Here is a 12,257-nt window from a genome sequence, read left to right as displayed (position 1 = left end):
GAACAGTGGAGAGGGGAAAAGGGGGCATTATTAATAATCACGCCAGGAACACAAGCATAAACCAGGACATATGGTCAACCCAGCTATCAATGGGTAGTTACACAGAGAGAAATGTGAGCCAGAGAACGCCTGAGGCAGAAATTGGAGCCAGGATCTTGGGTAAAGATCTAAGAGTGAAATCAAAAGTAGAAATCATTAAAGCAGTGGTTCTCAATCAGGGGCGATTTGGTCCCCAGGGAACATCTGGCAACGTCTGAAGACATTTTCGGTTGTCACAACTCAGGGGTGTGTTACTAATACCAGCCGGTGGGTAAAGACCAGGGATGCCGGGCGACACCCCACAAAGCACAGGACAGCCCCTCACAACAAAGTCAGCCAACCCACGCTGGCAAGAGGGCCAAGGCTGAGAATCCCTATATTAAAAAGTAAAAGATCTGCCGGCACAAACATATGAAACGTCTGCACTTTGAAAGAAAACTGCGGAAAATATTCAGACCTTACGTGACAAAGGGTTAATAATCCGATCTGCACACATTAGAACGTACTGGAAACACAAATGGCCAATGAACATTAAAAGCCTCCCCCACCAAAAACAAAAAACTCCGCCTCTTAAGTAATCAAAACAACTTGAATTAAAAGGACGCACCTAACGTTACCTGCAAACCTGGCACAGACTTCCTAACATGCAGTGTTGGGGATGAGCCCTTCACATGTGCCACATAGAAGCATATGGTGATTTAAAACAAGCAAACACACAAACAAAAGACCTTCCGGGAAGGAATTTCTCTGCACTTACAATACATATCTTTTTTGATTTTAACTTTTTATTTTATTTTTTTAAAAGATCTCTTTAAAGAGAGAGTAAGAGAGAGTGGGAACAGAGGAAGGGGGAGAGAGAATCTCAAGCAGACTCCACGCTGAGTGCAGAGCCCGACGCGGGGCTCAATCCCACAACCCTGAGATCATGACCTGAGCCGAAATCAAGAATTGGACGCTTAACTGACTGAGCCACCCAGGCGCCCCTTAAATTTTTATTTTAAAAACTACATATCCTTTAACACATGATTTTAGTAATTTATTGAAAGAAATAGCTAAGGACACATTCAAATACTTAGCTATAAGAATTTTGGCTCATCATTATTTACATGGGCAAAAGAGTGGAAATCCCTAAAACGTCAAATAAAGAGAGACTGATTAAACAAATCAAGGTATACCCATATACAATCATGTTATAGCGAATACTGACATGGGAAAGTGTTCATGATACATTACTTAAAGGAGAAAGTATATAGAAGCTATATGTATTATACATATAAATCATTTCTATGAGAAATTAACATATATGTGGCGATTGTGTGTGTATAAAAAAAAGCCCACAATAATACAAATCAAAATGTTAACAAGTGAATCTATTTGGCTGGTGGGATATAAGCACTACAAAGTCAGAGGTTTCCATTTGTCCTCTGCTGTAATTCTGAAACAGAGAGCAGTGCCTGGCACAAGGAAAACATAAAATAAAGAATGTTATTGTTATTTTTGCTTATTTATATTTTCTCACTGATCTGCAATGGAAATATTATTTGCATAACACATTTTTTTTAAATGTTGCTTTTAAAAAGAACATTGGGGGCGCCTGGGTGTCTTAGTCAGTTACGTGGCTGCCTCTGGCTCAGATAATGAATTCAGGGTCCTGGGATCGAGCCCCGCGTCGGGCTCCCTGCTCAGCGGAGAGTCTGCTTCTCCCTCTCCTTCTGTGCGTGCTCTCTCTCTCTCTCTCTCTAACAAATAAATAAAATCTTTAAAAAAAAAAGAATAATTCAAAGGCAAAACAGAATGTTTTACAAATAGAAATGGCAATAATGCCGCCTACCTCACAGGGTAGTAAGGTTTAAATAATAATTTATGTAAATATGCTTTGTAAACTCTAAAACACTGCATGAATGTCAACAATTAGTTATTTTGTTAAGACCCTACATTCCAAGTGAAATCAGTCTCATGTATGCTTTGGCTGGCAGCCCTCACCTCATCCATGTCACTTCTCCTATCTTGTCCTCTGAAAACACTTAGAAATGTGCGTGGTGGCTTCAGAAGCCCAAAGCTGCGACAACAGAGCACGGATTGCGAAAGTGGGGGCACCTCCATCAGGAGGACGAGCAGGTCACCAATAAAATGGATCCTGCAGAAATGTATTTATTGACATCCACTCCTAACCTCTATTAAAAAAAAATCACCTCTATGTAACATAAGTAAAACAATCCCAAATACAGTTTATTATAACAATATCTACTACGTCAAATACTCAATTATGCTGATAATTTTCTGACAAGTTCTTATCTTTTTCAATTTTTTAAATTCATGCCACTTGAATTTACTCAGCTTTTCACTCTGAGTCGCTTGTTTCTCAAGATTCGATCAGTCGAAGCCATCTATCACATTTTATCTTTCAGTTGCTAAATTTTATGGATGGCTTTCATCCTTGGAAGGCACACCCGCTTTCAGGCCTCACTATGGTTTCAAACGAAGCATGCATATATTTTACAAAACATGGATGTAATTCCTTCTTACGTTTTAATGTTAGTGGTTTCTAATATATATATATATTTATGCACTAGTCATTACTTCATAAATCAGAAGCTGAAGCACATTTTCTCTCCCAAAAACAAATGTAGGAACTGTTTTCCAAAGCTTTATTTTTCCTACTTTCACAGAGAGATCACAGAAGTAGGGTACAAAGAAGAAGCACTCTAAATTAATAACAGCTAAAAGAAGTATTTAAAAAATATGAAATGTTTTTCGAATCCTTTTATAAATGCAGACAGAAAGAAATTTTTTTTCTCCCACAGAACTCTGTTAGAAGCTGAAAACTTTTATCCATACCAACCACATATATGCATTCTTTAAGTTGGATACCAGCTCCCTAAGAAAACAGCAAGCTCTGGCTTTTCACCAGCAACTATTTCTTTATCTACCTGCTATTCAAAACTCACTTAAAGGTTTGTTGCCCAGTGCTCTTCGCTCTGCTTACGCTAATTAAAGGCCCTAGTGAAAATGTTCTCACCTTCCTTTATTTTATGTGACTGCTTAATAATACTAGAACTAAAATCCTTCCAACAAAATTGAGAAAATATTGTAATTTGGGAAGGTTACCATTACCATAACAACAGTGGAATTCAACAATGACGGTGACCATTGAGATGTTTAAGCACTGTGATGTTTCCAAAGGAAACTGGAGCCCAGGGTGAGTGGAAGGAGGCGATATGAGGAATACGAGAAAATGAAGAAATTAAGGGCCCATGTTACCCACAGCACTGAAGAAGCCTGCGGGGGATGAGCGACTGTGGAGGAGGACGTGGAGTGTTCCAAAGGAAGAAGCGGAGGGCTGAGTGAGTGAGTGCAGAACAGGGCTAGGAAGCCGACCTAAGAAGGGAATGCTAACAGACAGAGGCAGACAATGCGATTTGTCGGTTCCAGAAAGAATCCCATCACGTCGTCTGGTTCTTCTCAGTAGTCTGAGATGCACAGACCCTAAATCACCCTTGTAGCCAATATACTTCCTACAGATGATAAAACAAAGCAGCCAAACACATTTAGACTTTTAAAATTTCTAACACCTTAGCTTATGTTCAGTTTCTGGAAATTTCTGCCGAAATGTAAATCATTCCATTTTTTTCTCTCTAGATATTTTCTCTCTAGATATTTCCTGTCATCTAGTGACAGGCCTTTTTTTCCATGATAAGATCTTGAACTACCTTTTTTTTAGGGCGGGGGATGGGAGAGAGACGGCAGCTCAAACTCAAGGCAACTCTATTATTTTTTATAATGTTTGGGGACTTCTAAACCATTTGGTGCTTATTAGTTAGTTGTTGCTGTTTTTCTAAATGTCTACACTTTCATTTTAAATTTTTATTTAAATCTATATAATTTAAGCAGGAGACAGCAGCTAGTGTCTCAAGGATAAGTACAGCTCTTCACCTGAAAAAAGGGGCCTGAAAACTAGAATGTGTTCCTCGCTTAATCTCATGACCTAGATTTATAACTAAATAAAAGTAATAATTTTAAAAATATTTTGAGAAATAGACCCAAAATAGCAACACAAATCCATTTTGCTTATATTGCTTTCTATTCAAAATTTCATTAAAAACATGTTCATTGTGAAACCAGGATTCTTCTCTTAGCCAAGCAACAAGGGAGGGGAGCAGAAGGAAGAACAGCTTGGAAGAGCTGCCCCGTGGTTTACAAGATAGGACGGGATGGGACGGTACGTTTGGAGTGCGGCAGGATTAGTCGGACCTCCCTATAAGACTGTTTGGACATTAAAAATAGTAACAAAAATGGTAACAAAAAATAAACCTTATTTGAAATAGATCGATCCCTCCCCAAACAGCTGATTACACATTGTGAAAGCATAATGATTTGAGGCATCATCAAATTAAAATTCCCATATTTTACAGAATGCCAACTTATATATCCACTTGGCCACGCTGTTTTCCTACTTGTAAGTTGAATTCCTGTTTTAAAACTGGGCCAACTCCTCGTGGGTGTTCTGGTGATGAAAACAACTTTCCTTAAGTTTTAGCCAAGACTTTTTCACTCTGGTATCTGATGAGAAAGGATGCGTGGGGGCACACACCACGATGACCAGGCAGGGGTAGGAGGAGAACTAATTTTTAGACAACTATTTTGATGTTTAAAATAAAAGGGGGACAAAACGATGCATTAAAAATAATATGCTAATTAATTTTTTAATATATTCTGTGATTCCACACACACCAAGTTTACTGAATACTGAATTCCTGATTTTTTTAAAAAGCTGGACATGCTTGTTTAGAATATATTAGTGGGGCACCTGGGTGGCGCAGTCAGTTGAGCGTCTGACTCTTGGCTTTGGCTCAGGTCATGATCTCAGGGTCGTGAACCTGAGCCCCACATTGTGCTCCACGCTCAGTGTGGAGTCGGCTTGGGATTCTCTCTCTCCTTCTGCCCGCCCCCCCGTGAAATAAATAAATCAATCTTAAAACAAATACACTGTTGTATATGTAAACACATGCAAACAAATCAAACCAAAGAAAGAAGAACATAGAAAATGATAAGCTCAGGGAAATGTGCATGAACCAGATGAGAGCAGAAAGTCTGACGGCTCTGAAACGCTTCTAACCCTGACTCCTGGTCAGTTGAAGCAGATACATGACCGCTCTCTCACCCGAAAACCATTCACCTCAAGAGATGAGACAGATCAGCTCTGCTACCCAGAGACCTCGACAGGAGACGCAGTGTCCCAAGTTCCTGGAACTTCTCCATCTGCATATGTGGTTTGGTAAGTCTTTTTTAAAAAAATGTGACAAATACCACAGTCTAGGAAAAAGGAGTAGTACCACGATTGAGCTGAAAAGTGACCCACTCACCTGATTGATGGAGTTGGCGGCACAGGATGCAAGGCCGGTGCCCAGAGAAGTAAGCAGAAAGCAGGGCCAGTCAAAAGGTCCTGGGGCCAGTGCAAATCCGGCCGAAGTGGTGCTGACGACCAGAGCTGCAAGACAGAAGGAGAGCAGACATCTCATCACTGAAGCACAGTCCGGACCATAAACGCCAAAAACCCAGCCCTCTTCCATACAGACCAATCCATTTTATCGGTGACGCAAACTCCAGGCTAACTCTCTCTCACTAAAAAAATTAAAAAATTCTTTTCTGATTATCAAAATTCTATGTGTTCATTATAGAGAAATGCTAATTTTCCTTTAACGCCACTATACTCAAGAGGACAAAAAAAAAAAAAAAAATCGATGTTCCAGATCCAAGCATTCACTTGTTCATTCAACAAACACTTACTGAATACCTAATTCGTGATGGGTACTGTGCTGATCAGGCAGTATATGGGATAAAGGTCTGTAAGGGCTCCTTCCTGCTCTCAGGAACTCTACTTGACAGGGAGCTGAGAGTCATACATCAATAATTCTAACACGGGGCAGCATATAATAAGTGTCCCAATTCTATGACAAGCTTCGGACCACCTGAGCAGAGGCTCACCTGTAAAGGATGATGATTCTGGGGTCCAGATAACGGTTAGAGGATGACCAGAAGGAGATGATAATCCCACAGCCACCAATGGGAACAGAGGGATAGAAGCAAAGCCATGTAATTCAAGCATCTGCTAAGGCTGGTCCTTCCTTTAGGCCCTGGTCCTTCTTTGCTGGGGGTTTACAGAAGCTGACAGGTCCACACTGATACGGGGCTGTAGAAATTCACTGCAAAAGGATCACCAGTGGTAGGCTGATCGGAGAAGACTTCAAGAAGATGGCATTTAAGCTGGACCTTCAGGAGGGGAGGTAAGAAAAGGAGGAGAATGGTAGGGTGGGTGACATCACAGGTGGTTGGAGAGTTCCAAGAACAGGCACAGGGGCAAGAAAGACCAATGTCAGGAGTCTAAAGTAACCGGACGCCATCTGCCAGGATTTCAAACCAAACACGTAGGAAGCACTACTGAGTCTCTCGTCTCTTGCCCTGCTCGACATCCCATCAACTGCAGAGTACTGTGTTTCAAACCCCCCTCTAATGCCACCAACAAGCCCACTGACTCACAACCAGGGATGGTTCTGCCCCCTGGGGACATTGGGCAACGTCTGGAGACATATTTGGCTGTCATGCTGGAGGTGGGCAGACGCTGGCCAGGGATGCCTCTAAACATCCTCCGGCACACAGGACAGCCCCCCACAACAAAGAATTTTCTGGCCCAGAATGTCAGAAGTGCTGAGGCTGAGAAACATGTCATCTAGTCCAAGCTATTATCTTGTCTGGACAATGGCAAGAGCCTGTCCCCTAAGTGACCTCCTTGCTTCCACCTTGCCTCTCTCCCAAATGATATTTTATTTTTCTTTATTTATTTATTAGATTTTTATTTATTTGACACAGAGAGAGAGAGCGCGCGCACAAGCAGGAGGAGGGGCAGAGGGAGAAGCAGACTCGCCGCTGAGCAGGGAGCCTGATGTGGGGCTTGATTCCAGGACCCCAAGATCATGACCTGAGCTGAAGGCCGACGCTTAACGGACTGAGCCACCCAGGTGTCCACCAAATGATATTTTAAAAATAATAAGGCGATCATATCAGTCTGCTTCAGAAGTCCCTTGACACTACACCTGGACTAAAAGGCAAACTCTTTCCTCTGCCGTGTGGATGTGTCTCATGCCCTCTCTAGCCCACTCACTGTTCTCCATCGGGAGGGCCTTCTGCTAAGCAGGCCAGGCTTCTTGCCTGTGGGTTCCTGCTCCCTTCCATATTCCTTCAGATCTCGTCTCAAATAGGACTTCTTTGTTTTTTAATTTTTTAAAAAAATTTTTTTTAAAGATTTTTATTTATTTGACAGAGAGAGAGAGGGTGAGAGTGGGAACACAAGCAGGGGGAGTGGGAGAGGGAGAAGCAGGCTTCCCGTGGAGCAGGGAGGCCGATGTGGGACTCGATCCCAGGACCCTGGGACCATGACCTGAGCCGAAGGCAGACGCTTAACGACTGAGCCACCCAGGCGCCCTGTTTTTTTATTTTGAGAGAGAGAAAGAGAGCACATGAGTGGGGGTGGGGCGGGAAGGGGAGGGGCAGAGGGAGAAGGAGAATCCCAAGCAGGCTCCAGGATCAGCACCAAGCCTGATGCGGGGCTTGATCTCACGACCCTGAGATCATGACCTGAGCCGAAATCAAGAGTTGGCGCTTAACCGACTGAGCCACCCAGGCGCCCCTCAAATGTGACGTCTTAGGGAGGCCCTCCCCAGGCACTCCTTCGGGCAGGAGCTGACTACGTGGTTCACCACTAGACTTTCAGGTCAACGGGTATGCCAGGTCCGGAGGAAGGGACGGGGGAGGAAGAGTGGTGGCTGCCAGACAGCAGGGTCTCAAGCTGAGTAGTTTGCAAGTTGTCTGGTTGGCAGAGAGAGTCACTGACAGCCCAATGCAAGGATGTGACCTGTCACTGGAAGGTTAGCCTGGAAGCAGTGGGCACTGTGATTTACCACAGGCAGAGGGTTTTTCAGAGAAACAACTGGAGAGGCTCTACTGTTAATCCACTCTAAGGATAGTAAAAGCAGGACTCAAATAGATATAAGGGCTATTGTGATTGGTCACTTGTTAGGGCTTGGTAATTGCGAGAAGGAGAAAGACAAAACAAAATAACAACAAAAGAGGATAAAAGGTAAAGTGCTGCACCACAGGGTGACTTGGAGAAGCATTGTAACAGTAACAGAAAGAAGTCCATCCCGGGAAAGGTGATCGAGCTGGCTGGTCTTTAGAAAATGTGCTGCTTTTGAAGAACCACAGGATATCCATGTAAAAATGTACAGAAAGTGACGGAAGATGAAACTGGAGCTCAGGAAAGAGCCTGGGGAGGCAGGAGGGAGGCACAAGGCTCTTGAGTCACTTGCCCAGAGACCATGGCTGAGCCCGAGGGAATGGACGAGATAATCAATGAAGTACGGTGGCAAGAAGTGTATAAAAAACGTCAGAACTTCGGGGCGCCTGGGTGGCTCGGTTCGTTAAGTGTCCGACTCTTGATTTCGGCTCAGGTCATGATCTCAGGGTTGTGAGATCGAGCCCAGCCTCGGGCTCCGTGCTCAGTGGGGAGTCGGCTTGCGTTTCTTTCCTTCTGCCCTCTCCCTGCTCGTGCTCACTCTAATAAATAAATAAAATCTTTTTTAAAAATGTCAGAACTTCACAGATGGGGGAAAAGGAAACTGTGTCACACCCAGACAAAGAACATCACGAGACAAGAACCAGGAGGATGAGGTGCGGTGATGGGACCCCAGGAAGCAGGACCAGAGGCACCACCACTGACAGCAACAAGAAATGATCGGGAAACTGACCGCTCCTCCCAATGATCATGAATTGGTTGGCACGCCCTTCAATCTAGTTTTATCAGCAGCATATAGAAACTCTTTCTTGTTTTACCATATGGACAAGCCCCTAATGTCTAGACTGGACACAGGTTTCTTGGCATTTCTGTGTTTCTTTGATTGGGCTCAATGACAACGTGCAAAGGTGACTTGAGTACGTGTGTGTAGATGGTCACCTGAAACCAGAATATGTCCTTTGGCCAAAAAGTCCCTCCTTTCATGACGTCGTCCCCAAATGTGGTGTGCGTCCACATGTCCTGGGAGGACAAGTACAGGAATGGGCACGCAGGTTTGGATAAAAGGTTACAAAAAGGCAAGCAGCAGATTAGGACCTGAAGGCAAACAGGAGAAAAGAGGCTGGCCTGGGCCAGGAAGCGTGCACGGCTCCCCCCTCCTGTCCTCGGCTCCGGGGGTGCAGCGTGCTCTGGCCCACGTCCAGTACCACGAGTGGGGGCACAGCAGTCTCACCTAAGTCCAGACCAGTGAACAGCCACACGGTACTTACACCCAGAAGAAAATGCCACGTGACTCCAGGCTCGCCCACAGCCCTTGCAGGTTCAAGTAAGAGGACATTCTACCCACGCACGACAGGGAAAGAACGGCCCCTCACTTCACAGCCCACTGAGCCATACCTGCACTTATATAATGACTCCTAAGGAAGGCACCTGTTTTCGAGCAAACAAAACTCCTTTTAGAATACTCAAAACAGCTCCCTTCTGTGAGGAGGCTTTTTCATTCTTTATAGATACACGCCATCAATCACCAAGCCTTGTGGATAGGCCGGTGTCCCAGAATGAGTCATCTTGCTTTGCACAACTCAAGAGCTCTCCAGAAAGGTCGGGCGACTCCTCACTTATCGCCGTGTGTGGTGACAAGCCAGGACTGGAAAAAAAAGGCTGGTAACACCCAGGTTACTTCTCAACTCAACCACCCAGGAAGACAGGTTGATGGTGTGTCACTGGGAGAATTGGAAGGAAAAGAGACAGGAGGGCTTTCCCTCTCAAAATGAACTCAGTAAATTGCTCCCACACATGGAGTCAATCGGTTGAAATAATTTTTTTTTTTTTTAAGATTTACTTATTTATTTGAGAGAGATAGAGTGAGAGGGAGAGTGCAGCAGGGAAGGGCAAGGCCGAGGGAGAGAGAGTATCCCAAGCAGACAGCCAGCTGAGCGTGGAGCCCGACGCGGGGCTTGATCTCACAACCTGAGATCACGACTTGAGCTGAAATCAAGAGTTAGATGCTTCACCAATCGAGCCACCCAGGGCCCCTAAAATAATGCTTGACTCTATGGTAAAGCCTTGAACCTTAAACCAAAAGTAGACTATTTGTAAACAACTATGGGAGTTAAAAGAGCACAGAAAATGCATAATTATTTTCTCAATATAGAATTAGTAAAATCCAGAGTCACCAAAGTAACTTTAGCTATCTCTCAGTATCCACATCAACATTTTGTATTGTGTTTTATAAACAAATAAAAAGAAAGAGCAATTTCCACCGTAGTGGAAGAGACAGCACAATAATCACTGAACTGTCAAGATAAAAATGCTGCAAGAAGAAAATTCACTTCGTTTAAACCCAGAAAGGGTGTGTAGCTACATGAAAATAAAACTGTTAATTCAGGGGAGAAAGTATCTTGTTTTTCTTTTTACTTGCCCCGGAGTTTGACTGAGTGATGAACGATACAAAAAGCACATCAAATTTTGACTAACAGGTCAACTCATAAGTTGAGAAGAGACAGAAAGTGATTTGCAAAAAACTGATAAAGGGAAAGGACTATGTTTTAATAAGACCTAACAATGAGTCAGTTTGCAAAATGCAAACACTGCCTAATTTAAAACTGTACAAATTGTAATGTACATTAAAAACTGATCAGGACTATTATTATAATTATTATCATTGAGGAGGAAATCTGCATTTTGTAACACATTTAAACACTGAACTCTAACAAAGAATGTATTTATACTTACTTCATCAAGGCAATTAATTTAAAGAAAGAGGAAGGCAGAAAGGATTGATAAACTGTACAAGTAAAATTGACCAAAGCAATATTCTCATACAGCACTGCTAACAACTGTAATTAAACTTTTCATTGATTTCCTGGGATTCATTCTGCAACACCAGGATCTCATTAAAAGTGAGTGTAATATATTCTTTCATTAATAACACTTGAAATTATATTTTATTTGGTAATCTCATATTCTGTCCCTTCACATGTAAACATAAAATCAATGCTGCCAATGAAGCGTGACCCATCCGATAGAGGCCCAGGGGCACTGGACAGCAAGCCCTGGGATGATTCTGGAAGGAAGTCAAGGTGGAGGAATATGCCCACCCCCCATGAAGCCCGACCCATCACCATTCCCGCTCCTGGGTGGGTGTCCAGCCAGTGAACCGCAAGCACCTGCATGCACAGAGGGTCGGCGGCAGTCCGTGAAGGTGCTTAGGATATAGGCAGTCCTGACTATTTGGCCCAAGCTCAGCTCAGCTGCAGCCCCACCAATCTCTTCCGAACCAGTAGGCCTGTCTTAAGACCCGCCAGGGCTGCCTTCTTCCAGAGCCCATCATTCACAGGAGTCGACAAATAGGTTCTCTTGTCTGCCCGCCTTCTCCAGAGAGAAGTTCTTACTTACGTTCTGTATAACGTATATTTATTCTGAAACAGTCGCAAGTACACCTGTCTCACTGGGCTGCAAGAAAGCAAAAGTCCCTGATGGGAACTCCCTAGGAGGGCCACATGGCAAGGAACTGGGAGGGCCCAGAGGAGCGGAGTCCAGGCCAACAGGTGGAGGGGAACAGCGAGCCTAGAAGAGGACCCCAGGTGAGAACCGCAGCCCAGACCATTGTGCTGATTTCAAGCTGGTAAATAATAACCGTGTGCTGCTTTAAACTGCTAACTTGTGGGGCGCCTGGGTGGCTCAGTCGGTTAAGCGTCTGCCTTCGACTTGGGTCATGATCCCAGGGTCCTGGGATCGCGTCCCGCATCCGGCTCCCTGCTCAGTGCGGAGCCTGCTTCTCCCTCTCCCTCTGCCTGCCGCTCCCCCTGCTTGTACTCTCTGTGTCAAATAAATAAATAAAATCTTTAAAAAAATAAATAAATAAAAAGAACTGCTAAGTTGTGTCAACTTGCTTTGCAGTTAAAGAAAAGCAGCGCACACCGTGAGGAGGGTGGCGTTTAGGAACGGCCGGTCTATCCACAACGCAGAGAATGGATTGCAGTGGAGGAAAATTGACTCAGAGGACCGAGAAAAGGCGAGGGCAGTGCGCTGGGTGGGAGGCGGCGAGGGCCCGGGAAGGACAGCAACAGTGCAGAGGTGCAGATGAGCAGTTTGAAGGCTCCAGCACAGGCCTTCTGCTCGGAACAGATGTAAGTGGTCGCTTCTCTCT

The 12,257-nt window shown here is 44.2% G+C and overlaps 1 protein-coding gene across 1 annotated transcript in view; it reads right to left on the bottom strand.

Annotated features, from left to right (window-relative positions):
• The window catches only part of LOC116649196 (protoheme IX farnesyltransferase, mitochondrial), a 125,810-nt gene that overhangs the window by 90,381 nt on the left and 23,172 nt on the right, over positions 1–12,257 (bottom strand). The window contains exon 4 of the mRNA XM_032431753.1: positions 5,403–5,527. Within this exon, the coding sequence (XP_032287644.1) occupies positions 5,403–5,527 (125 nt within the window). The remainder of the gene's footprint in view (positions 1–5,402; positions 5,528–12,257) is intronic.

The sequence above is a fragment of the Phoca vitulina genome, unplaced genomic scaffold (genome assembly GCF_004348235.1).
Source record: "Phoca vitulina isolate PV1807 unplaced genomic scaffold, GSC_HSeal_1.0 scaffold47, whole genome shotgun sequence".
Classification (NCBI taxonomy): domain Eukaryota; kingdom Metazoa; phylum Chordata; class Mammalia; order Carnivora; family Phocidae; genus Phoca; species Phoca vitulina.
The sequence above is the reverse complement of the archived record's forward strand: the minus strand, read 5'-3'. Positions and strand labels throughout refer to the sequence as shown.